Here is a 27426-nt window from a genome sequence, read left to right on the forward strand (position 1 = left end):
CATAAAAAGGAATGACTGATCTTTGCCAAAGAGTACCTTGACAAACCACAATCCTTCTGGGAAAATGTTCTGTGGACAGATGAAACAAAAATAGAGATTTTTGGCAATGCAAAGCAACAATGCAAAGCTACGTCTGGCAGAAGTCTGGGACTGACAGCCCAGCTTTCACCTGGGACAATGAACACCTGGGGGCAGCCCAGCATCTCCCAGTCTCAGCTGCCAATCAAAACACTGACAGCTCAGCACACCCCTGTACCAGATTGGATGGCTGAGCCGTCAGTAACTGCATCCCAGACACACTGAGGGGTTGATTCGTGACAGGCATCAACTCCGCAACTTAATTGGATGCTAATAATACAATACAACTATGAAGATTGTTAGTTGAAAACGGCTAAATGGAAAACAGATTAGTTTTCGAGCAGAGAGACTAAGAAAACCAAGTTATAACCATCACCTCTGTGATACACTTTTTTTTCCCCTCACGAGGAAGCGACTCAGTCAGAAAGAGATATAGACATCATATGTCTAAAGGTCAGATGGTCTTAAACCAAGGTACTGGCACCCTGTCCCCTCAACCATGTACCTTATGGACCTATCATCTTGTTCTTGTGTAATAATCAGAACGGTCTTATCTCAGTGCAAAAATATTTGTCCTGACTAGCAAAGATGTTCCTCCTTCGTCACAGGTGTCTGACAGGTAAGGGGACGTATTAACTCATCCATTGATTCCTCCCCTTATAGGTTTATTTATGCCGTTTCGTCACTCCAAAAGTGCATTGACTGGATATTTAACCATCTCACCGCTTAGTTCAGTCTACCAGTTTTATGACTTCAATCCCAAAATACTTATTGGGTATAATGGTTCCACCAACTTAATTTCCAATGTGTCCATCTTCCGACTTCAACCAGGAGCATACACTGATCTTGGAATATTTTCACCAGATTCGGTAAAACCTTGTCTGTTGTGCAACTCCAATTAGGAGGATAGTTTGGAATATGGATGGTTTATTAGTCCCATACCTACGAGTCCAGCTTGCACCTTCATTAGGACGGCACACTGGTATAGTGCTGCCCGACTTGCCACAATCAAGTTCAGCTTACCACTCCATACCAGGAGGGTAGATTGGGGCAACTAATGGTTTAATCACTTTGCGTCCACAAGGCCATCTTGTGATTCCAACTAGGGAGCATTAATTGAACTTACAGTGGTTATAATTAAGTTTAGCGCAGCCATGCCTTACAGTGGTTATAATTAAGTTTAGCGCAGCCATGCCTATCTTGCACCTCCAACTAGGAGGGTAAACTGAAATGTAGATGTTTAACATACATGCTGAGCATTCCATCTTATGACACCAGAACAGGAGGATCAACTGGACTTACACTGGTTTTGTTCAGCTTAGCCATGCCTAAGCCTCAAATCTCACTACACGAGATAACATGGAACCTAAAGGGTTAACCAACTTAAATGCCAACCAGTATGACTCCAGACCCCGAAGATTGACTAGACTTACCAATTCCAACTAGAAGGATAACTGGGACGTAGATATTTTACTAAGTAGAATGGTGATCAGTCCATTCTGAGGTTCCCGACACCGGACTTACAATGGTTTCACTCTGACTAATACAACCATTTACACCTCCTACCAAGAGGACAAACTGGGATGCGGATGGCATATTGATCTGGTCTGCGTTTAACATCCAAGTATGAGGGATGGACTGGAAATGTGTTGGACTCACCAGCTACCCTCAGGGCAGTATTTTATTAAGTTGCTTGATAGAATCACCACAGACTGCCTGTATCATCTGGAAGCCACCCTTACCAGTATCAGCAGTATTGCTAGTCAAGTGTAGTGAAGCTTTGAGACAGTAGTGAAAACAGACATTCAAGTCACAAGTCGGGTGGCCAACTGGGCAAAAGCCACGTCCCTCAAAGTTGTACATACTGTACCACTGAAAGTCATACTCCACTGAGGGCCCCCATCAAATCATGCTGTGAAGCAGAGGCAGCCGAAGAAAACAAGACCTGAGCATGCAGGCTAATCAACAACTACAAAGCGGCCAGAAAACGCTCAGGCAGGCCAAACATGACACATAAGGTCAGACTTGAAGTGGCATGGCAAACATTAGACATGAGGCCAGAACCGAGACGGCTGGCCCAAAACATGAGGCCAGCGACCAATCACGACGTATGCTTAAAAATTCATACTGAGAAGATGAACACCAAGCACTTCTGAGATCCGAACTAAGCAGCTCCGGCTCACAAGACAGGCTCCCCAAGCAACCAAGCCACAGCAACAGCGCAACCCAAAGGAGGCACACAAGGCTGCAAGGCACGCAAGGCCAAATGAGACACGCAAGGCCAAACGAGACACGCAAGGCTGCAAGGCCAAACGAAACACACAAGGCTGCAAGGCCAAATGAGACACGCAAGGCTGCAAGGCCAAACGAGACACGCAAGGCTGCAAGGCCAAAAGAGGCACGCAAGGCCAAACGAGGCATGCAAGGTTGCAAAGCCAACAAGGCACACAAGGTTGCAAAGCCAATGAGGCACACAAGGCTGCAAGGCCAACGAGACACACAAGGCTGCAAGACCAAACGAGACACGCAAGACCAAACGAGACACGCAAGACCAAACGAGACACGCAAGACCAAACGAGACACGCAAGACCAAACGAGACACGCAAGGCTGCAAGGTCAAACGAGACTTGCAAGTTTGCAAGGCCAAACGAGGCACGCAAGGCTGCACGGCCAAATGAGGCACGCAAGGCTGCAAGGTCAAATGAGGCATGCAAGGCCAAATGAGGCACGCAAGTTTGCAAGGCCAAAGAGTCACACAAGGCTGAAAGGCCAATGAGGTACACAAGGCTGAAAGGCCAACGAGCAAGACAACGAGGCACGCAAGGCCAACGAGGCACGCAAGGCCAAAGGATGCACGCAAGGCTGCAAGGCCAATGGGGCACACAAGGCAGCAAGGCCAATGGGGCACACAAGGCTGCAAGGCCAATGAGGCATGTAAAGCTGCAAGGCCAACGAGGTATGTAGGGCTACAAGGCCAAACGAGGCACGCAAGGCTAATGAGGCACACAAGGCCAACGAGGCACGCAAGGCCAACGAGGCATGCAAGGCCAAACGATGCACGCAAGGCTGCAAGGCCAATGGGGCACACAAGGCTGCAAGGCCAATGGGGCACACAAGGCTGCAAGGCCAACGGGGCATGCAAGACAACGAGGCACGCAAGGCCAACGAGGCACGTAAGGCCAAAGGATGCACGCAAGGCTGCAAGGCCAATGGGGCACACAAGGCTGCAAGGCCAATGGGGCACACAAGGCTGCAAGCCCAACGAGGCATGTAAAGCTGCAAGGCCAACGAGGTACAGTATGTAAGGCTACAAGTCCAAACGAGGCACGCAAGGCCAATGAGGCACACGAGGCCAATGAGGCACGCAAGGCCAATGAGGCATGCAAGGCCAAACGATGCACGCAAGGCTGCAAGGCCAAACGGGGCACACAAGGCTGCAAGGCCAATGGGGCACACAAGGCTGCAAGGCCAATGGGGCACACAAGGCTGCAAGGCCAACAAGGCATGTAAGGCTACAAGGCCAAACGAGGCACGCAAGGCCAAAGAGGCACACAAGGCCAATGAGGCACGCAAGGCCAATGAGGCACACAAGGCCAACAAGGCACACAAGGCCAACGAGGCACGCAAGGCTAAACAATGCACGCAAGGCTGCAAGGCCAATGGGGCACACAAGGCTGCAAGGCCAATGGGACACACAAGGCTGCAAGGCCAATGGGACACACAAGGCTGCAAGGCCAATGGGGAACACAAGGCTGAAAGGCCAACGAGGCATGTAAGGCTGCAAGGCCAACAAGGCATGTAAGGCTACAAGGCCAAACGAGGCATGCAAGGCCAAACGAGGCACGCAAGGCCAAAGAGGCACACAAGGCCAATGAGGCAAACAAGGCCAATGAGGCACGCAAGGTAAATGAGGCACGCAAGGCCAATGAGGCACGAAAGGCCAAAGAGGCACGAAAGGCCAAAGAGGCACGCCAGGCCAACTAGGCACGCAAGGCCAACGAGGAACGCAAGGCCAACTAGGCACGCAAGGCCAACGAGGCAGAGAAGGCTGAAAGGCCAAGAAGGCAGGCAAGGCCAACGAGGCAGGCAAGGCCAACGAGGCAGGCAAGGCTGCAAGGCCAACGAGGCAGGCAAGGCTGGCTGCAAGGCAGGCAAGACTGCAAGGCCAATGAGGCACACAAGGCTGCAAGGCAAAAAAAAGGCATGCAAGGTCCATGGAAACCATTGCCCAAGCCAGACACCACATAAAAAAAAACAGTAGATACTGAAGCATTAAATCTAGATGTTATGATAGTGTAGCAACTCCCTCTGGAAAATAGGTAACACACTAAAAACTTCAACTGACCCTGTCGGTTCCTGCACAGACTAGAGATCCTGACTCCGCAGTCCCTAGTGGTTCCTGTGTGAGCTGAAATGGCCCTAACCACAGACTAGACGTCAAGCCCTTCACGTTCCTCCTAAAGAACCGGAGGGCAAAGCAGAGTGCAAATTACCTACAGAAGGGATAGTGGGCTGAAATAGAAAGAGATCACAGAGTGAGTAAAACAAACCATGAAATACAAAATAAAGGACTAAGTACGTACTGTTAGAAAATATGCAGCCTACTTCCTAAAAAGAAACAGAATATAGGTGCAGAGCACAGAACAGAAAGTGCAAAGAGATAAACCCTAGCTTGTCTTGATTGACTGGCTATAAACTACTAGTATGGCTGGACATCTAAATGAGAGTATCACCAGTAGGAAATACCAGCAAGGGGTAGGTATATAAAGCCGCACCCGAAAGGTGATAGGACAGACAAATGAGTAAATGAAAACAACTGTTACCCTAAAAAGACTGAAGGAATAACAGAAACGAAACACCCGGAGAAAAGGTGTATCTGCTGTGGCTCGGCGGAAAGAGAAGCCAACCACAAGGCACAGGCGCAAGAGTTCGAACCCAGACACATGACACTAGATTATCCATAACTGATGTTAACATTTAAGTGCACGCTGTACTCACTGCCATTCTTACTACAGGTTGCTATAGAACACACTATGGTGTATTATGATTCACGGTTGTTCCAGCCGTGTGCTCAAGCCTCCTACATCCAAAGGAAAGGAAACCACACTGAAGGAGGAGTGGGAGTTGCCTTTATTTTGTGCTCTTGGCTTCCTGTCCAGTGACAGGGGCAGATCTCACTCTCTCAGGTGCTGTCAAGGGTGAGGAAATAAAATAAGCCCTCACACAGCCCCCTATCCTGAAAAATGAAAACGGTACTGGTCTTGGAAAATGACAACACAAGCAAATTTTTTTTTTACAAATTACCACATTTTTTTCACCACTTAAAAAACAAAACAAAAAGCTTATATAAATCTGGTATCTGCACACTTGTACTGACCTGGAGAATCATATCGTCATGTCAGCTTTACCATATATGTCATGGGTGTGTCAGATGTAACAGACAGTCGCTCTGCATCTGGCTGCAGATAATCACTGCGTTTGGCATTTCAGACGCCTTCTTAATCCTTCTCACTTATGGACCCAGCGGCAACCTCCCTCCTGCTCTGATTGACACATCCATGTCTGGGTGTTTATAAACTATCAATCTGCTTTAGGGAGTCACCAGTGATATTCACATTTTCCCTTGTGAAGGCTTGGAGCTATAGCAGTCGGCTAACTTCCTCTCTGGTGCCCTTGGAGGACGTTTGATGTGATCTCTCTGGTGTCTGCTCAAGCTAAGTTTTCCCCCTTTGTTTGTCTCCCTTGTTGTCTTTAGTTAGGACCAGAGCTCACCCTCCTACCTATCAAGGGCCTAGCTCTAGGAATATACAGGGCTTAGGTTTCCTGCTCGGCAATTGGTGTGGTAGGGTAGGCAGGGTGTTATTAGATCTGCCTAGGGGTCTCCACTCCTCCTTTCCCTAGTGTTTGGGCTTCCTTCCCCTCTTCGTGTTGCACTTAGTCATTTCCACACTGTGCGTGACAATATAGCGAACATACATCACACAGCTGTATTGAGGGAAAAATAAAAAAAAGTTATGATTTTTGGAAGAAGAGGAGGAAAAAATAAAAATGAAAAAACAGAAAAATTGCCCATGGGTGAAGGGATAAAGACCCTGCTAATAAAGAAGGTCCGGTACATAAGAAACACTTGGCGCTCACCTTCTTCTAAGGTCAGCAATCGTCTCATCTGGTAAAACAACGTAATCCAGATTTAAAGGGCTCTCGTCCTCTGTAACGGCCTCGGTGAAGAACACATTGCCCTGCAGATATCCCATCGATGACCCCGGTTTCATGTCTTTCTTCCTTAGCACCGTATAGGTATTTTGTCTGGAGGTTGTGAATGTCTCACTTATGGCGGGAGTTTGTTCTGCTAATGACAAATTCTGAAAAGCAGAAAGAATTACATATTCAGCATCTGATAATCCTTATAATTTCAAGACACAAGTATAACATGACCCTTTAAATGACCAGAAATGCAGAATGTACAAAGCTTTATTTTAGCTTTTGATATTTTTTTTGCACCTTTATCCACCACAGACAATAAGGACAAGCGAGGAGGCAGCTTTGGATGTGACAACAGGTGGTGAAATGTAGAGATCCTCTGCGTCGGATCCCACTGATGATACATTTACTGACCTCCTTCTGTGCAGCATACGTTCTCTCAGTATCCCGCTGGAGCTGAGGCTCGAATCCCGGAGTGTCCGCCATGGTATTTTCATGGTGGAGCTTTGATAAGTCCTCGACTCGTTCAGCACTTGTATTTCCCCCATCACCGTCTTCTGCGGTCTCTGTACTAGGGGGCTGCAGAATATGAGCACCCCCATCCTCTGAACTGTGATCTTGGGAGTGGTCGGCTGTGTCTGCAGGATGTGAGGACTCTATAGGTTCTTCTGTAGGATCGCTGTCATCTGGAGTCGCTGCAGGGCTGCTAGATATTGGGTCTGTGATCATGGCGGGTAAAGCCTCACATGCTTCTGGGTTTGCGGGAAAGTCCTCAGTGAAAAAAATGTTTTAAGAGCAAATTAATGTTTCACCCGTATATACAGTCAGGTAATATGTGACCTGTATATACAGTCAGGTAATATGTGACTCAGGCCCGGCAGTGTGTGACCTGTATATACAGTCGTCCTCACCTTTCCATATACTTCATTTACATGAAAGAATTTGCTCAGAGCCGTGCTGTACGCCAATGATTCAGTTAGCACCAGGCGTGGGTAGGACTCAATAATCTGGACCTGATCTTCATGAAATTTCTTGTATCTGTTCATGGAAGGAATGTGACATGTAGCCGCAATCATATTCTATACACACAAGAAGTGCACAGACATAATAATGTATAATTGTATGAATATTGGGATTGCTTTAGCACAGTGTTCCCCAACTCCAGTCCTCAAGGTCCACCAACAGATCATGTTTTCAGGATTTCCTTAGTATTACACAGGTGATGGAATTATTGCCTGTGCAGGTGATGGAATTATCACATGAGCAATACTAAGGAAATCCTGAAAACATGACCCGTTGGTGGGCCTTGAGGACTGGAGTTGGGAAACCCTGCTTTAGCGGCCGTGGGCCAATTATGCATCACATGGACGACCATTTATCTGGACAGCCCCATGTGATGCTGCATTGCATATAACAGACAAGAAGCAGCTTTCTGCGGCAGGAATCTCCAGCCAGATGCTTCTTCTTCAGAAGTGGCACTGACTTAGGTTTAGTAACATTACATATGGCAGCAGTGTGTCTCTGCATGCAATTTGTAGACCCCCAATATACAGAGTAGGCACGGCACCTACCCGGACTGTATATCCAGCAATGCAGCCTGTGCCTTTCCCATAGAGACTTGCAGCTGTTCCTTGGTGCTCTGCTGTCGCAGGGTGTCCAGAATTATGTCCAAATTAGCTTCTTTTGCCTTAAAAAAAGCCAAATAGTTGAAATGGATCCGTAATTCGTGTTTATTACAAGATTCATTTTCTTTAAGGAAATAAGCCTAACTAGGGAGATACTAGGAGACAAGCAGACAGTGATACAGGACGGGCCCACACCTGGTTCTCTGCATTGTGCATCTGACGACAGTGGTCTACATCTTTCTGCAGGGTCTCTTCCTGTCGAGAGAGTCCGATCTGCAAGTCTTCCCACAGGTGAACAGATTTATGGGCGAATTTGTATAACCTGTTCACATGTGCAGCCATTTTCTCAGATATGGCTCCAAGGGATTCCTGAAATTTATATGAATGTTAAAAAAATAAAATAATCAGTGATCAGGATCCAGCAGAGCCGATGTCACACAGGCAGATGTCGGATCACTTACACTGAATATCTGATGTCTTTTCTCACGTTCCTCCTGGAAGTGACTGATAAATGGCGATCGCTCCGTGGTCACAATCACCTCTGCATCCTCGTTGCCGCAAATGTCCGTTTCTATTAATTGTGCCTGGAACAAAACACAAAACTATTTTAGAAGTTTTTGAAATATTGGAGCCCTCGGTATATAAGTGGTGGTCAATGACTGCCTACAACATTGTCCACAGCTGCCTACAAAGCCATACGCTTCCTATTGAGCCCGTACATCGCTGTGTGTATGCTCCTGGCAGAACTGAACACTTCTGACCAGTGCTTTAAGTGAGAGACGGGGGTCTTAGGACAGAGCCAGGCACCTATCTAGGCTGCGTTTATGGGGCTACAACATCCATAGACACTCATCACCTGTTTTGTTGATAGGTGATAAATGGGTGTTCTCAGAATCACAATGGCACCCGCTTACCAGGACTAAACTCACGCCACGCTTACCGCAATCCTCTCAGACTCCCTCATACATCGTTGGATCACATTCTCCTGGAGGTTATGGAGTTTTTCTAAAAAACGTGAACTTGTGCAGTCTGCAATGGGCGAGCATTAAACACCGATCAGTGTGGTCACATACACATTCATCAGTAATCACATTTATAGAAGAGAGAGAACACAATACATTGGATTAAACGCTGCGTTAAATACAAGTTCAGGGCCGAGTCTGGATAGACGTGAGGATAAAAGATAGGGGTAACCCTCTAACCTGATTATTTGGGACATGTATACAATGCACCCACCTATCTGCTTGTTCAGCTCCAGAAGTGATTTGTGCCAGGCAGTCAATGCTGAGCTTGTGCAAGTCGGAGGGACAAAATCGCTGTAAAAATAAGATTATACTTCGATTTTTTTCTATTCCATGTGTTTAGGTTGCAGACCCCTCTCTGGTTATCTGGTACCTGACTGAGCACAGCAGCCGGCGTCTCTCTACATGGAGAGGTTTACACAGATCCATCAGCAGATCCGCTTCTGTTTCTACTCTTCCCAGGATCTCATCCGTTTCTCGCTTTGCAAACTCCCTGTGAATTACATAAAGTTACACCCCAAAATTCAGACTAAATGACCTGTCTCTTTCATGCAGCGCATTCACGAAATCCACCTGAAGTCCAGAAGAATTGTTTCTTTTCTATGGCATTTCCAAGCCTTTACCAGATCTTGCCACTGGAGGCGCTGCAGACCTTCTCTTTTCAGTTCAGCTTCCATCAGATTAATGGACAGCTTGGCAATCGCTCGGTGGTTGGCCAGTACGGCCTGATTAATCATCTAAGAGTATGGGGATAGGGACAGTAAATCACATATTTAAAATGTGCAATGTAATCACTGAGGTATATCTGAAATATAACGAGCAGACCTGTTAATTATTAGAGAAATGTAGGGTGCACAGATCTTTGCAAACTCTGGAAATTAGGCCAGGAAGGAGGCCTCACTGATCAGGGTGTTCATGGGATAACTCCTTTAGGGAATATTAACACATGGCCTAGGGTTTGTCCTGAGCCCTCCACTTCTGCATTAGGGGGAGACATCACGTCTACACATATCTGCTGATTATGCACGTGTCCGCACCACTCACCTACTGATGCAAGAGTGAGCGATATACAACCAACTCTGTAACCCTTTACCGTCAGCTGTCATTCATGTACGACGCATGTTTGCAACAGGCTCACGGCGATCACGGGGGTGTGGATGGCGCTGTCATGGCAGCCATGGCCGTAACAGGAGATAGACAATTGTACAATACACTGCAATACTTCAGTAGTGCAGCATACTGTACAGGTGATCGATCAAGTTCCCTAAGGAGACTGATTTATATATCCATCCATATTGTATGTATATTTATATATTATATGTATGTACACTGCTCAAAAAAATAAAGGGAACACTCAAATAACACATCCTAGATCTGAATGAATGAAATATTCTCATTGAATACTTTGTTCTGTACAAAGTTGAATGTGCTGACAACAAAATCACACAAAAATCATCAATGGAAATCAAATGTACCAACCAATGGAGGCCTGGATTTGGAGTCACCCCCAAAATTAAAGTGGAAAAACACACTACAGGATGATCCAACTTTGATGTAATGTCCTTAAAACAAGTCAAAATGAGGCTCAGTATTGTGTGTGGCCTCCACGTGCCTGTATGACCTCCCTACAACGCCTGGGCATGCTCCTGATGAGGTTGCGGATGGTCTCCTGTGGGATCTCCTCCCAGACCTGGACTAAAGCATCCGCCAACTCCTGGACAGTCTGTGGTGCAACGTGACGTTGGTGGATGGAGCGAGATATGAGGTCCCAGATGTGCTCAATCGGATTCAGGTCTGGGGAACGGGCGGGCCAGTCCATAGCTTCAATGCCTTCATCTTGCAGGAACTGCTGACACACTGCAGCCACATGAGGTCTGGCATTGTCCTGCATTAGGAGGAACCCAGGGCCAACCGCACCAGCATATGGTCTGACAAGGGGTCTGAGGATCTCATCTCGGTACCTAATGGCAGTCAGGCTACCTCTGGAGAGCACATGGAGGGCTGTGCAGCCCTCCAAAGAAATGCCACCCCACACCATTACTGACCCACAGCCAACCGGTCATGCTGAAGGATGTTGCAGGCAGCAGATCGCTCTCCACGGCGTCTCCAGACTCTGTCACGTCTGTCACATGTGCTGAGTGTGAACCTGCTTTCATCTGTGAAGAGCACAGGGCGCCAGTGGCAACTTTGCCAATCCTGGTGTTCTGTGGCAGATGCCAAGCGTCCTGCACGGTGTTGGGCTGTGAGCACAACCCCCATCAGTGGACGTCGGGCCCTCATACCACCCTCATGGAGTCGGTTTCTAACAGTTTGTGCAGACACATGCACATTTGTGGCCTGCTGGAGGTCATTTTGCAGGGCTCTGGCAGTGCTCCTCCTGTTCCTCCTAGAACAAAGGCGGAGGTAGCGGTCCTGCTACTGGATTGTTGGCCTCCTACGGCCCCCTCCACGTCTCCTGGTGTACTGGCCTGTCTCCTGGTAGCGCCTCCAGCCTCTGGACACTACGCTGTCAGACACAGAAAACCTTCTTGCCACAGCTCGCATTGATGTGCCATCCTGGATGAGCTGCACTACCTGATCAACTTCTGTGGGTTGTAGAGTCCGTCTCATGCTACTACGAGTGTGAAAACACAACCAACATTCAAAAGTGACCAAAACATCAGCCAGAAAGCATTGGTACCGAGATGTGGTCTGTGGTTCCCACCTGCAGAACCACTCCTTTATTGAGGGTGTCTTGATAATTGCCAATAATTTCCATCTATTGTCTATTCCATTTGCACAACAGCATGTGAAATTGATTGTCAATCAGTGTTGCTTCCTAAGTGGACAGTTTGATTTCACAGAAGTTTGACTCACTTGGAGTTATATTCTGTTGTTTAAGTGTTCCCTTTATTTTTTTGAGCAGTGTATATATTATATATTCCAGAAAAGGCTCCACAGAGCTGAAAAGTAGCTGGTGTCGGTGAATAAGGAATCCTTACTTTTTCACTATTTTGGATGTGCTGCCTCCTTTTTTGGATATATATACACACATGGTTTGACGTTCAATATATTCATTAAATATTTTAATATTTTATTAGTTCAGACAATGATATGTGCGGTGATACCAAGTATGTTCATTATTTTCTTATTTTTAGATTTTGCTATTTTCAACAGGGAAAAAAGGGGGTAGTTTTTAGATAAAATAAAAACTATGGGTGCTTACCCTACGTCTACGGAAAAATAAGAAAAAATTGTGGATTTTGAAAGAGAAAGAAAAAAAATATATAAATAAAGAGAAAATACTAAAGAAGCCTCAGCATGGCTCACCATGGCTTCTTTATGGATAAATCTGTGCACATCAGGCGGCATGATAAAGCAAATCTCTGTCAGGAGAGTCGTGAACTTGCGCAAAACTTCTGCAATCTGCAATGAAGAAAAGTGGGACATTATTATTAGCGGGGCACAAACCGCTCCGAAAGAAGGCAGCAAGGTGCGTCCAACACTGTGCATGTGGCCTGGTGCCCGGCGGGTAGGTGCACTGGATGGCGGATCTCCTCTCCCGACGCCTGCGCCTCTCACCTACGCTACTATATGGCCATACAGCACAGCAGAGGCTAAAGGGAAACTCTTCAGGACTCTGCTGGGCGTCCAGGAGCTCATGGCGACAGACGCTTCCATGTATTTTCCCAGGATTATCCGAACCTACCCGGTTGGTCCGTTTCTGCTCCACTTCCAACATTATCTTCTCTGTATCCCTTATGTTATCCCTCCGGTGCCTGGATTCCTCAATAACCCGGCCCCAGAGATCATGCAGAGCCTATATGGAGACAGAAAAAAAATCTGTGAAAATTCTCAACATTTCCATTTTTTTTCATTTCAATATCACGGCTTTCTGTCAGTGAATGGAACAGCAATTGTCAATATCCAGTGGCCGAAAAACTCAACCTGATCATGCCCAACATGGTTGTAGCCAGATCCACTCTGACGAGCTTTGCAAGTACATGGGTGGGGATGATCGGGATGGGCTTTCAGTCTATGGATGGGAGCAAGGATGTTCCCATTCACTGACAGCAAGCCAAGGTGCTCAAGACTAGTTGTCCAATTTATCCCTGTCATTAAAGTCATTTCACACTAGTCAGTCCTTCGTGCAGACACTTACGCTCATGGTGACGCTGGCGTTGTCCGTCCTGTTCTCAGACTTCTGGAACAATAAGTCAGTCTTCATATTGGACTCGCTGATCTTTTCCTGGAGACTCTTTCCGGCCTCCATAACTAAGATCTCCATTTCCTGATAACGAAAAAAAAATAAAAGATGATGGAAACACGAAAGCGTCTCTGGCATAGCGAGCACTGGCCTGATCCTCCTCCACACCTTGCTGATCTCCGCCAACTCCTTCTGTAGGGAAGACACGGCGGCGGCGTGCCGCTCTTGTCTAGCGGCGGTGATCCGCTGCAGGAGTCCACTGTCCGTCTTCTCAGGAACTGAAGTACACGATAATGTATCACATGTCTGACTTCAGCAGAAGAGTTAAAAATGCTGCCATAAAAGTTTGTTTAACCTCTTGCAGTACATTTACAGAGCCTTCTAGTTAGGGGATAGCGTCATGTCGTCCAGGATCAGAAATATCTCCTATCCCGGCTGTATAATAAGGCAGTGATAGGGGATTGTTTTGTCACTGAATCATCTGGCCAATACAAGCAAGATGTGGAAAAAAAAGTGCAATACCAGATCCAACACCCGAGACCCCCACCAGTCAGTAGTTTTCTGCTCCGGAGGTGGCTGGGTGTCCGCCGTGGAGGAGCACAGCTCCGGGCACCAGGCAGTGTTCGTTCAGCTCCTATTCCCTTGAGTAGCGGAGCTGCTGGACCTCCACCAACCTGATACTGATGTCTATCCTTAGGACAGTTCAGGAATAACCCAGCCCCAGACAATCCCTTTAAACAAAAAATGTCCAGAATTTTTTTTTTTAAAAAGTAAAACATAAAAAAACAAAAATGTTCCTCTTAGGCTGGGTTGTCGAGCTGCGGCTGTGCCTTTTTTTGGCGCAGGAGGGGAGCGTCATTCTGCAGTATCACTACAACCGCTACATGTGAAAGTATCCAACCCCCCCGACCCAGCATTATATAAACCTGCCTGACTGGTCTATAAACCCAGAAAACAGCGCAGATTACCAATGACGTCACACAGGCCTCGAACTTCTCTGGCTGCAAACAAATCTTCGCTTTCCTGAATTTTCCTAAGAGCCGCTCCGACCCTGAAAGGAAGATTACAGCTGGGAGAAAAGTCTGAAAATGTAATAATACTGCACCAGACACACACCTATATACAGATAATACCATCCTATACCCTCACCTGTATACAGATAATACCGCCCTATACACTATACACTTACCTGTAGACTGATAATACCATACCATACTCACCTGTATACAGATAATACCATCCTATATCCTCACCTGTATACAGATAATACCGCCCTATACACTTACCTGTATACAGATAATACCGCCCTATACACTATACACTTACCTGCAGACTGAAAATACCATACCATACTCACCTGTATACAGATAATACCCCCATACACTCACCTGTATTCTGATAATGCCGTACCAGACACACCTGTATACAGATAATACCATCCTATACCCTCACCTGTATACAGATAATACCACCCTATACACTTACCTGTAGACTGATAATACCATAGCATACTCACCTGTATACAGATAATACCCCCCATACACTCACCTGTATACTGATAATGCCGTACCATAAACACACCTGTATGCAGATAATACCATCCTATACTCTCACCTGTAAACAGATAATACTGCCCTATACATTATGCACTTACCTGTAGACTGATAATACCATACCATACTCACCTGTATACAGATAATACCCCCCATACACTCACCTGTATACTGATAATGCCGTACCATAGACACACTGTATACAGATAATACCACCCTTTACACTCACCTGTATACTGATAATATCGCATCATAGACACATCTGTATACTGATAATACCGTCCTATACACTCACCTGTATACTGATAATACCGACCTATACACTTACCTGTATACTGATAATACCGCCGTATACCCTCTCCTGTATACTGATAATACCACCCTATAAACTCACCTGTATACTGATAATACCGCATCATAGACACACCTGTATACAGGTAATACCACCCTATACACTTGCCTGTAGACTGATAATACCATACCATACCATACTCACCTGTATACAGATAATACGCCCCATACACTCACCTGTATACTGATAATACCGTACCACAGACTCACGTGTATACAGATAATACCGCCCTTTACACTCACCTGTACAGATAATACCGCCCTATACATTCACCTGTATACTGATAATACCGCCCTACACACTCACCTGTATACATATAATACCGCCCTATACACTCACCTGTAGACTAATAATACCACTCCATACACTCACCTGTATACTGATAATACCGCCCTATAAACTCACTTGTATACTGATAATACCACCCTATACACTCACCTGTATACAGATAATACCACATCATAGACTCACCTGTATACAGATAATACCGCCCTATACCCTCACCTGTATACACATAATACCCCCTTATACACTATATACAGATAATACCCTTTTATACACTCACCTGTATACAGATAATATTGCCCTATACACTTACCTGTATACTGATAATACCACATCATAGACTCACCTGTATACAGATAATAAGGCCCTATACATTCACCTGTATACTGATAATACCGCATCATATACTCACCTGTATACTGATAATACCACATCATATACTCACCTGTATACAGATAATACTGCCCTATACACTTACTTGTATACTGACAATACCGCACCATAGACTCACCTGTACACATATATTACCCCCCTATACACTCACCTGTATACAGATAATACCCTCTTATACATTCATCTGTATACAGATAATACCGCCCTATACACTCACCTGTATACAGATAATAACATTCCATAGACTCACCTGTATACAGATAATAACGTTCCATAGACTCCCCTGTATACAGATAATACCGTACTATAGATTCACCTCTATACAGATAATACCGTACTATAGACTCACCTGTATACACATAATACCGTACTATAGACTCACCTGTATACAGATAATAGAGTACTATAGACTCACCGGTATACAGATAATACTGCCCGTACATTCACCCATATACAGATAATACCGTACTATAGACTCACCCATATACAGATAATACCGTATTATAGACTCACTCATATACAGATAATACCGTACTATAGACTCACTCATAAACAGATAATACCGTACTATAGACTCACCCGTATACAGATAATACCGTGCTATAGACTCACCCATATACAGATAATACCGTACTATAGACTCACCCATATACAGATAATACCGTACTATAGACTCACTCATAAACAGATAATACCGTACTATAGACTCACCCGTATACAGATAATACCGTGCTATAGACTCACCTGTATACAGATAATACCGTAATATAGACTCACCTGTATACAAATAATACCGTACTATAGACTCACCGGTATACAGATAATACTGTTCTATAGACTCACCTGTATACAGATAATACCGCCCTATACCCTCTCCTGTATACTGATAATACCGCACCATAGACTCACCTGTATACACATAATATCCCCTTATACACTCACCTATATACAGATAATACCCTTTTATACACTCACCTGTATACAGATAATATTGCCCTATACACTTACCTGTATACTGATAATACCACATCATAGACTCACCTGTATACAGATAATACCGCCCTATACACTCACCTGTATACTGATAATACCGCATCATATACTCACCTGTATACTGATAATACCACATAATATACTCACCTGTATACAGATAATACTGCCCTATACACTCACTTGTATACTGACAATACCGCACCATAGACTCACCTGTATACATATATTACCCCCCTATACACTCACCTGTATACAGTTAATAACATTCCATAGACTCACCTGTATACAGATAATAACGTTCCATAGACTCCCTTGTATACAGATAATAACGTACTATAGACTCACCTCTATACAGATAATACCGTACTATAGACTCACCTCTATACAGATAATAGCGTACTATAGACTCACCTCTATACAGATAATACCGTACTATAGACTCACCTGTATACAGATAATAACGTACTATAGACTCACCCATATACAGATAATACCGTACTATAGATTCAGCTGTATACAGATAATAACGTACTATAGACTCACCGGTATACAGATAATACTGCCCTATACATTCACTCATATACAGATAATACTGTACTATAGACTCACCCGTATACAGATAATACCGTACTATAGACTCACCGGTATACAGATAATACCGTACTATAGACTCACCCGTATACAGATAATACCGTACTATAGACTCACCCGTATACAGATAATACCGTACTATAGACTCACCTGTATACAGATAATACCGTACTATAGACTCACTGGTATACAGATAATACCGAACTATAGACTCACCGGTATACAGATAATACCGTACTATAGACTCACCTGTGTACAGCGGGGTTCTCCGTGAAGCCGTCATATGGCATGCTGTCCACCCAGCGACGCTGGCGAGCAGATAACAGCCCTGCAGAGCGGGTGTCCTCATCCCTGATAAGAGGAATTTTCCCGCTATCAAACCGTCCTCCATGCAGTGCCCCTCGAGTTCGTGCCTCTCCGAGGGATCGGACGAGCTGCACCTATAACAGCAGGAGAAGCCTGAGCAAGCAATTCCACCTACACTGCCGATGGCCGCTGTGACGTCCCCGTACCTCCGCATCAAAGATCTGTCTGTAGACTTTACCGCTGGGAACAACATGGACTTCTCCGACAAGAGCCATAGCATCAGCTCACGTGCACCAGAGGGGGCGCTGCGTGCTCCTCCGCCATCTAAAAATATACAGACAGTGACGTTCCCAGGACCCCGAGTGCTATCAGCCCTGTTATAATGAAACTGTCTCCAGGGAGTTCATGAAGACACAAAGCATGGCTAGACGCCGTGCCTCCCCATGCACTCCGCCCAGTGCGCTCCTACAGGTCACAGTATGGCTCCATCCTGTGCGCTCCTACAGGTAACAGTATGGGTTTGCCCAGTGCACTCCTACAGATATGGCTCCGCCCAGTGCGCTGCTACAGGTCACAGTATGGCTCCGCCAAGTGCGCTGCTACAGGTCACAGTATGGCTCCGCCCAGTGCGCTCCTACAGGTCACAGTATGGGTTCGCCTAGTGCACTCCTACAGATATGGCTCCACCCAGTGCGCTCCTACAGGTGACAGTATGGCTCTGCCCAGTGCGCTCCTACAGGTCACAGTATAGCTCCGCCAAGTGCGCTCCTACAGGTCACAGTATGGCTCCGCCCAGTGTGCTGCTACAGGTCACAGTATGGGTTCAACCAGTGCACTACTACAGATATGGCTCCACCCAGTGCGCTCCTACAGGTGACAGTATGGCTCTGCCCAGTGCGCTCCTACAGGTCACAGTATAGCTCCGCCCAGTGCGCTCCTACAGGTCACTGTATAGCTCCGCCCAGTGCGCTCCTACAGGGCACAGTATGGTTTCGCCCAGTGCGCTCCTACAGGTCACAGTATGGCTCCGCCAAGTGCGCTCCTACAGGTCACAGTATGGCTCCGCCCAGTGCGCTCCTACAGGTCACAGTATGGCTCCGCCCAGTGCACTCCTACAGATATGGCTCCGCCAAATGCGCTCCTACAAGTCACAGTATGGCTCCGCCCAGTGCGCTCCTACAGGTCACAGTATGGCTCCGCCCAGTGCGCTGCTACAGGTCACAGTATGGCTCCGCCCAGTGCGCTACTACAGATATGGCTCTGTCCAGTGCGCTCCTACAGGTCATAGTATGGCTCCGCCCAGAGCGCTCCTACAGATATGGCTCCGCCCAGTGCACTCCTACAGGTCACAGTATGGCTCCGCCCAGTGCACTGATACAGATATGGTTCTGCCCAGGGCATTGATACAGGTATGACTCCGCCCAGTTCGCTCCTACAGGTCACAGTATGCCTCCACCCAGTGCGCTCCTACAGGTCACAGTATGGCTCCGCCCAGTGCGCTCCTACAGGTCACAGTATAGCTCCGCCCAGTGCGCTCCTACAGGTCACAGCATGGCTCCGCCCAGTGCGCCCCTACAGGTCACAGTATAGCTCCGCCCAGTGCGCTCCTACAGGTCACAGCATGGCTCCACCCAGTGCGCTCCTACAGATATGGCTCCGCCAAATACACTCCTACAAGTCACAGTATGGCTCCGCCAAGTGCGCTCCTACAGGTCACAGTATGGCTCTGCCCAGTGCGCTCCTACAGGTCACTATATAGCTCGGCCCAGTGCGCTCCTACAGGTCACAGTATGGCTCCGCCCAGTGCGCTGCTGCAGGTCACAGTATTGCTCCGCCCAGTGCGCTACTACAGATATGGCTCCGTCCAGTGCACTGATACAGATATGGCTCTGCCCAGGGCATTGATACAGGTATGACTAAGCCCAGTGCACTCCTACAGGTCACAGTATGGCTTTGACCAGTGCGCTCCTACAGATATGGCTCAGTAAAGTGCGCTCCTACAATTATGGCTCTGCCCCGTGAACGTGTACAGTTATGGCTCCGCCCAGTACAATCCTGCAGATACGGCTCCGCCCGCTACACTCGTACAGGTATGGCTCCACCCAGTGCGCTCCTAGAGTTATGGCTCCGCCTAATACACTTGCACAGTTATGGCTCTGCAAAGTACGCACCTACAGTTATGGCTCCATCCAGTGCACTCCTACAATTATTGCTCCTCCCAGTGCAATTGTAATTATGGCTCCGCCCAGTGCAGTTATACAGTTATGGATCTGGCCAGTGCACTCCTACAATTATTGCTCCGCCCAGTGCACTTATACAGTTATGTATCTGGCCAGTGCGCTCCTACAATTATGACTCTGCCTACTACACTTGTACAATTATGGCTCCGCCCAGTGCACTTCTACCATTATGGCTCTACCCAGTGCACTTCAATTATGACTCCGCCAAGTGCACTTCTACAATTATGGCTCCGCCAGTGCACTCCTACAATTATGGCTCCGTCCAGTGCACTTCTACAATTATGGCTCCACCCAGTGCATTCCTACAGATATGGCCCGCCCAGTGCACTCATACCGTTATGGCTCCGTCCAGTGCACTCGTACAGTTATGGCTCTGCCCAGTGCACTCGTACAGTTATGGCTCTGCCCAGTGCACTCGTACAGTTATGGCTCCGCCCAGTGCACTCGTTCAGCTATGGTTCTACCCAGTGCCCTCGTACAGTTATGGCTCTGCCCAGTGCACTCGTACAGTTATGGCTCCGCCCAGTGCACTCATACAGCTATGGTTCTACCCAGTGCACTCGTACAGTTATGGCTCTGCCCAGTGCACTCGTACAGTTATGGCTCCGCCCAGTGCACTCGTACAGCTGTGGTTCTACCCAGTGCACTTGTACAGTTATGGCTCTGCCCAGTGCACTCGTACAGTTATGGCTCCACCCAGTGCACTCGTACAGCTATGGTTCTACCCAGTGCACTCGTACAGTTATGGCTCCGCCCAGTGCACTCGTACAGCTATGGTTCTACCCAGTGCACTTGTACAGTTATGGCTCTGCCCAGTGCACTCGTACAGTTATGGTTCCGCCCAGTGCACTTGTACAGTTATGGCTCCGCCCAGTGCACTCATACAGTTATGGCTCCGCCCAGTGCCCTCATACAGTTATGGCTCCGCCCAGTGCACTCATACAGTTATGGCTCTGCCCAGTGCACTCATACAGTTACGGCTCCGCCCAGTGCCCTCATACAGTTATGGCTCTGCCCAGTGCACTCGTACAGCTATGGTTCTACCCAGTGCACTTGTACAGTTATGGCTCTGCCCAGTGCACTCGTACAGCTATGGTTCTACCCAGTGCACTTGTACAGTTATGGCTCTGCCCAGTGCACTCGTACAGTTATGACTCCGCCCAGTGCACTCGTACAGCTATGGTTCTACCCAGTGCACTTGTACAGTTATGGCTCTGCCCAGTGCACTCGTACAGTTATGGCTCCGCCCAGTGCACTCGTACAGCTATGGTTCTACCCAGTGCACTCGTACAGTTATGGCTCCGCCCAGTGCAGTCGTACAGTTATGGCTCCGCCCAGTGCACTCGTACAGTTATGGCTCCGCCCAGTGCACTCGTACAGTTATGGTTGCCCAGTGCACTCGTACAGTTATGGCTCCGCCCAGTGCACTCGTACAGTTATGGTTCTGCCCAGTGCACTCGTACAGCTATGGTTCTACCCAGTGCACTCGCACAGTTATGGCTCTGCCCAGTGCACTCGTACAGTTATGGCTCCGCCCAGTGCACTCGTACAGCTATGGTTCTACCCAGTGCACTCGTACAGTTATGGCTCCGCCCAGTGCACTCGTACAGTTATGGTTCCGCCCAGTGCACTCGTACAGCTATGGTTCCGCCCAGTGCACTCGTACAGCTATGGTTCTACCCAGTGCACTCGTACAGTTATGGCTCTGCCCAGTGCACTCGTACAGTTATGGCTCCGCCCAGTGCACTCGTACAGCTATGGCTCCGCCCAGTGCACTCGTACAGCTATGGTTCTGCCCAGTGCACTCGTACAGTTATGGCTCTGCCCAGTGCACTCGTAGTTATGGCTCTGCCCAGTGCACTTGTACAGTTATGGCTCTGCCCAGTGCACTTGTACAGTTATGGCTCCGCCCAGTGCACTTCTACCATTATGGCTCTGCCTAGTGCATTTCAATTATGACTCCAAGTGCACTTCTACAATTATGGCTCCGCCAGTGCACTCCTACAATTATGGCTCCGTCCAGTACACTTCTACAATTATGGCTCCACCCAGTGCATTCCTACAGATATGGCCCGCCCAGTGCACTCATACCGTTATGGCTCCGTCCAGTGCACTCGAACAGCTATGGTTCTGCCCAGTGCACTTGTACAGTTATGGCTCTGCCCAGTGCACTCGTACAGCTATGGTTCTACCCAGTGCACTCGTACAGTTATGGCTCTGCCCAGTGCACTCGTACAGTTATGGCTCCGCCCAGTGCACTCGTACAGCTATGGTTCTACCCAGTGCACTTGTACAGCTATGGTTCTACCCAGTGCACTTGTACAGCTATGGTTCTACCCAGTGCACTTGTACAGTTATGGCTCTGCCCAGTGCACAAGTACAGTTATGGTTCCGCCCAGTGCACTTGTACAGTTATGGCTCCGCCCAGTGCACTCGTACAGTTATGGCTCCGCCCAGTGCCCTCATACAGTTATGGCTCCGCCCAGTGCACTCATACAGTTACGGCTCCGCCCAGTGCACTCGTACAGTTATGGCTCTGCCCAGTGCACTCGTACAGCTATGGTTCTACCCAGTGCACTCGTACAGTTATGGCTCTGCCCAGTGCACTCGTACAGCTATGGTTCTGCCCAGTGCACTCGTACAGTTATGGCTCTGCCCAGTGCACTCATACAGCTATGGTTCTACCCAGTGCACTCATACAGTTATGGTTCTGCCCAGTGCACTTGTACAGTTATGGCTCCGCCCAGTGCACTCGTACAGTTATGGCTCTGCCCAGTGCACTCGTACAGCTATGGTTCTACCCAGTGCACTTGTACAGTTATGGCTCTGCCCAGTGCACTCGTACAGTTATGGCTCTGCCCAGTGCACTCGTACAGTTATGGCTCCGCCCAGTGCACTCGTACAGTTATGGCTCTGCCCAGTGCACTCGTACAGCTATGGTTCTACCCAGTGCACTCGTACAGTTATGGCTCCGCCCAGTGCACTCGTACAGTTATGGCTCTGCCCAGTGCACTCGTACAGTTATGGCTCTGCCCAGTGCACTCGTACAGTTATGGTTCTGCCCAGTGCACTCGTACAGCTATGGTTCTACCCAGTGCACTCGTACAGTTATGGCTCTGCCCAGTGCACTCGTACAGTTATGGCTCCGCCCAGTGCACTCGTACAGCTATGGTTCTACCCAGTGCACTCGTACAGTTATGGCTCCGCCCAGTGCACTCGTACAGTTATGGTTCCGCCCAGTGCACTCGTACAGCTATGGTTCCGCCCAGTGCACTCGTACAGCTATGGTTCTACCCAGTGCACTCGTACAGTTATGGCTCCGCCCAGTGCACTCGTACAGTTATGGCTCCGCCCAGTGCACTCGTACAGCTATGGCTCCGCCCAGTGCACTCGTACAGCTATGGTTCTGCCCAGTGCACTCGTACAGTTATGGCTCTGCCCAGTGCACTCGTAGTTATGGCTCTGCCCAGTGCACTTGTACAGTTATGGCTCCGCCCAGTGCACTTCTACCATTATGGCTCTGCCTAGTGCATTTCAATTATGACTCCAAGTGCACTTCTACAATTATGGCTCCGCCAGTGCACTCCTACAATTATGGCTCCGTCCAGTACACTTCTACAATTATGGCTCCACCCAGTGCATTCCTACAGATATGGCCCGCCCAGTGCACTCATACCGTTATGGCTCCGTCCAGTGCACTCGTACAGCTATGGTTCTGCCCAGTGCACTTGTACAGTTATGGCTCTGCCCAGTGCACTCGTACAGCTATGGTTCTACCCAGTGCACTCGTACAGTTATGGCTCTGCCCAGTGCACTCGTACAGTTATGGCTCCGCCCAGTGCACTCGTACAGCTATGGTTCTACCCAGTGCACTTGTACAGCTATGGTTCTACCCAGTGCACTTGTACAGCTATGGTTCTACCCAGTGCACTTGTACAGTTATGGCTCTGCCCAGTGCACTCGTACAGTTATGGTTCCGCCCAGTGCACTTGTACAGTTATGGCTCCGCCCAGTGCACTCGTACAGTTATGGCTCCGCCCAGTGCCCTCATACAGTTATGGCTCCGCCCAGTGCACTCATACAGTTACGGCTCCGCCCAGTGCACTCGTACAGTTATGGCTGTGCCCAGTGCACTCGTACAGCTATGGTTCTACCCAGTGCACTCGTACAGTTATGGCTCTGCCCAGTGCACTCGTACAGCTATGGTTCTACCCAGTGCACTCGTACAGTTATGGCTCTGCCCAGTGCACTCATACAGCTATGGTTCTACCCAGTGCACTCATACAGTTATGGTTCTGCCCAGTGCACTTGTACAGTTATGGCTCCGCCCAGTGCACTCGTACAGTTATGGCTCTGCCCAGTGCACTCGTACAGCTATGGTTCTACCCAGTGCACTTGTACAGTTATGGCTCTGCCCAGTGCACTCGTACAGTTATGGCTCTGCCCAGTGCACTCGTACAGTTATGGCTCCGCCCAGTGCACTCGTACAGTTATGGCTCTGCCCAGTGCACTCGTACAGCTATGGTTCTACCCAGTGCACTCGTACAGTTATGGCTCCGCCCAGTGCACTCGTACAGTTATGGCTCTGCCCAGTGCACTCGTACAGTTATGGCTCTGCCCAGTGCACTCGTACAGTTATGGCTCCGCCCAGTGCACTCGTACAGTTATGGCTCTGCCCAGTGCACTCGTACAGCTATGGTTCTACCCAGTGCACTCATACAGTTATGGTTCTGCCCAGTGAACTTGTACAGTTATGGCTCCGCCCAGTGCACTTGTACAGTTATGGCTCCGCCCAGTGCACTTGTACAGTTATGGCTCCGCCCAGTGCACTCGTACAGTTATGGCTCCGCCCAGTGCCCTCATACAGTTATGGCTCCGCCCAGTGCACTCGTACAGTTATGGCTCCGCCCAGTGCCCTCATACAGTTATGGCTCCGCCCAGTGCACTCGTACAGTTATGGTTCTGCCCAGCGTGCTTCTCTAGGTCAGCTATGGCTCCGTCCAGGGTTCCCCTACAATCATGGCCCCGTCCCGTGCAGTTATGGCTCTGCCCTGCGAATGCCTGCAGTTTCTGTCTCTATCACTGACAATGAGAACGATATAATGACGTCCTGTGCCTTTAAATGTGGCCGGTGCCCTGAGCGGTCACTCCTGGGGCCGCGCTCCTGCCCTTACACGTTATCCATCCGTCCCCGCACAGTCCTCACCTGAGCCCCGAAAGCTCCTCCTGTCACTGACCCTCGCAACACTCGAGTACACAGAAGCGTGGGGTCACCATGACAACGACAAGGCGCTATCGCGGGAAGTGCGAGAACTCCAGTCATTTACATATAGGGGCGGGGCTTTTTAGCATTACGTATATGGAAGTCAGATGTGTAATCGGGCGTCCTCTTGTGGCCACTCAGAGACTTGCATCTGCCGCTAACAGTATGGAGACGTCCATCACTGCAGTCAGTCACATCTATTGATACTGAAGCACTGCAGTTGTGTTCTGGCTGGAATCGCCTGATCATGTGAACAGCAGCAGTAGTGCGCATGTGCTGCCATAGTGCAAACCTTAATAACGCTGCCAAACAGTGTTCACCGAAATATAACGTCAATCTGAGCAGCAATATGTACTGCAATCATACTGGCACTGGTTTTGCGTTTTACCCACGTAACCGCCTCGCTGTGTTGATACAGTTGTACCAGTAATTGTGCCTGAGTAAAAGATCCGACAGAAAGAAGATGCAAAAAAGTCAGAAAATTTTGCCAGTTGACAGAGTTAGAAATTTTCAGGATTTAATTTGCCCAGAATTTGCTGGAAGAGATTAAAAATAAATTAATAAAAGATTCGCTCCTGTCCCAGACCCCGCCCCTCACCTGTCACAGGCCCTGTCCCTCACATGTGACAAGCCCTGTTCCTCACATGTCACAAGCCCTGTCCCTCACAGGCCCCATCTCACCTGTCACAAGCCCCACCCCTCACCTGTCACAAGCCCCACCCCTCACAGGCTTAACCTCACCTGACACAAGCCCCACCCCTCAAAGGCTTCACCTCACCTGTCACAAGCCCCACCCCTCACAGGCTTCACCTCACCTGTCACAGGCCCCACCCTTCACCTGTCACAGGCCCCACCTCACCGGTCACAGGCCCCATCCCTCACCTGTCACAGGCCCCGCCCCTCACAGGCCTCATCTCACCTGTCACAGGCCCCACCCCTCACAGGCCTCACCTCACCTGTCACAAGCCCCACCCCTCACAGGCCTCATCTCACTTGTCACAAGCCCCACCCCTCACAGGCTTCACCTCACCTGTCACAAGCCCCACCCCTCACAGGCTTCACCTCACCTGTCACAAGCCCCACCCCTCACAGGCTTCACCTCACCTGTCACAAGCCCCACCCCTCACAGGCTTCACCTCACCTGTCACAGTCCCCACCCTTCACCTGTCACAGGCCCCACCTCACCGGTCACAGGCCCCATCCCTCACCTGTCACAGGCCCCGCCCCTCACAGGCTTCACCTCACCTGTCACAAGCCCCACCCCTCACAGGCTTCACCTCACCTGTCACAAGCCCCACCCCTCACAGGCTTCACCTCACCTGTCACAGGCCCCACCCTTCACCTGTCACAGGCCCCACCTCACCGGTCACAGGCCCCATCCCTCACCTGTCACAGGCCCCGCCCCTCACAGGCCTCATCTCACCTGTCACAGGCCCCACCCCTCACAGGCCTCACCTCACCTGTCACAAGCCCCACCCCTCACAGGCCTCATCTCACCTGTCACAAGCCCCACCCCTCACAGGCTTCACCTCACCTGTCACAAGCCCCACCCCTCACAGGCTTCACCTCACCTGTCACAAGCCCCACCCCTCACAGGCTTCACCTCACCTGTCACAAGCCCCACCCTTCACCTGTCACAGGCCCCACCTCACCGGTCACAGGCCCCACCCCTCACCTGTCACAGGCCCCGCCTCTCACAGGCCTCACCTCACCTGTCACAGGCCCCACCCCTCACAGGCCTCACCTCACCTGTCACAAGCCCCACCCCTCACCTGTCACAGGCCCCGCCCCTCACAGGCATCATATCACCTATCACAGGCCCCACCCCTCACAGGCCTCACCTCACCTGTCACAAGCCCCACCCCTCACAGGCCTCACTTCACCTGTCACAGAACTCGCCCCTCACAGGCTTCACCTCACCTGTCGCAGGCCCCACCCCTCACCTGTCACAGGCCCCGCCCCTCAGAGGCCTCACCTCACCTGTCACAGGTCCTGCCGCTCACAGGCCTCACCTCACCTGTCACAGGTCCCTCCCCTCACAGGCCTCATCTCACCTGTCACAAGCCCCACCCCTCACAGGCCTCACCTCACCTGTCACAGACCCCACCCCTCACAGGCTTCACCTCACCTGTCACAGGCCCCACCCCTCACCTGTCACAGGCCCCGCCCCTCACAGGCCTCACCTCACCTGTCACAGACCCCGCCCCTCACAGGCTTCACCTCACCTGTCACAGGCCCCACCCCTCACTTGTCACAGGCCCCGCCCCTCACAGGCATCACCTCACCTGTCACAGGCCCCTCCCCTCACAGGCCTCATTTCACCTGTCACAAGCCCCAC

General features: G+C 49.2%; 1 protein-coding gene across 1 annotated transcript in view; it reads right to left on the reverse strand.

Moving 5' to 3' along the window:
• CCDC180 (coiled-coil domain containing 180) overlaps window positions 1-25181 on the reverse strand; it is a 44150-nt gene extending 18969 nt beyond the window's left edge. The window contains exons 1-18 of the mRNA XM_073640601.1: window positions 25032-25181; window positions 17792-17909; window positions 17529-17719; window positions 14081-14163; window positions 13281-13390; window positions 13068-13196; window positions 12615-12725; window positions 12236-12331; window positions 9500-9663; window positions 9300-9419; window positions 9141-9220; window positions 8845-8933; window positions 8366-8488; window positions 8100-8273; window positions 7851-7966; window positions 7191-7317; window positions 6694-7050; window positions 6217-6440 (exon numbers count right to left, since the gene is read on the reverse strand). Coding sequence (XP_073496702.1) covers window positions 6217-6440; window positions 6694-7050; window positions 7191-7317; window positions 7851-7966; window positions 8100-8273; window positions 8366-8488; window positions 8845-8933; window positions 9141-9220; window positions 9300-9419; window positions 9500-9663; window positions 12236-12331; window positions 12615-12725; window positions 13068-13196; window positions 13281-13390; window positions 14081-14163; window positions 17529-17719; window positions 17792-17860 — 2363 coding nt within the window. The 5' untranslated portion in view covers window positions 17861-17909; window positions 25032-25181. The remainder of the gene's footprint in view (window positions 1-6216; window positions 6441-6693; window positions 7051-7190; window positions 7318-7850; window positions 7967-8099; window positions 8274-8365; window positions 8489-8844; window positions 8934-9140; window positions 9221-9299; window positions 9420-9499; window positions 9664-12235; window positions 12332-12614; window positions 12726-13067; window positions 13197-13280; window positions 13391-14080; window positions 14164-17528; window positions 17720-17791; window positions 17910-25031) is intronic.
• Between the last annotated feature and the right edge of the window lie 2245 nt (window positions 25182-27426).

The sequence above is a fragment of the Phyllobates terribilis genome, unplaced genomic scaffold, assembly GCF_046119375.1.
Source record: "Phyllobates terribilis strain yellow unplaced genomic scaffold, ASM4611937v1 Scaffold_7__3_contigs__length_470593459, whole genome shotgun sequence".
Taxonomy (NCBI): domain Eukaryota; kingdom Metazoa; phylum Chordata; class Amphibia; order Anura; family Dendrobatidae; genus Phyllobates; species Phyllobates terribilis.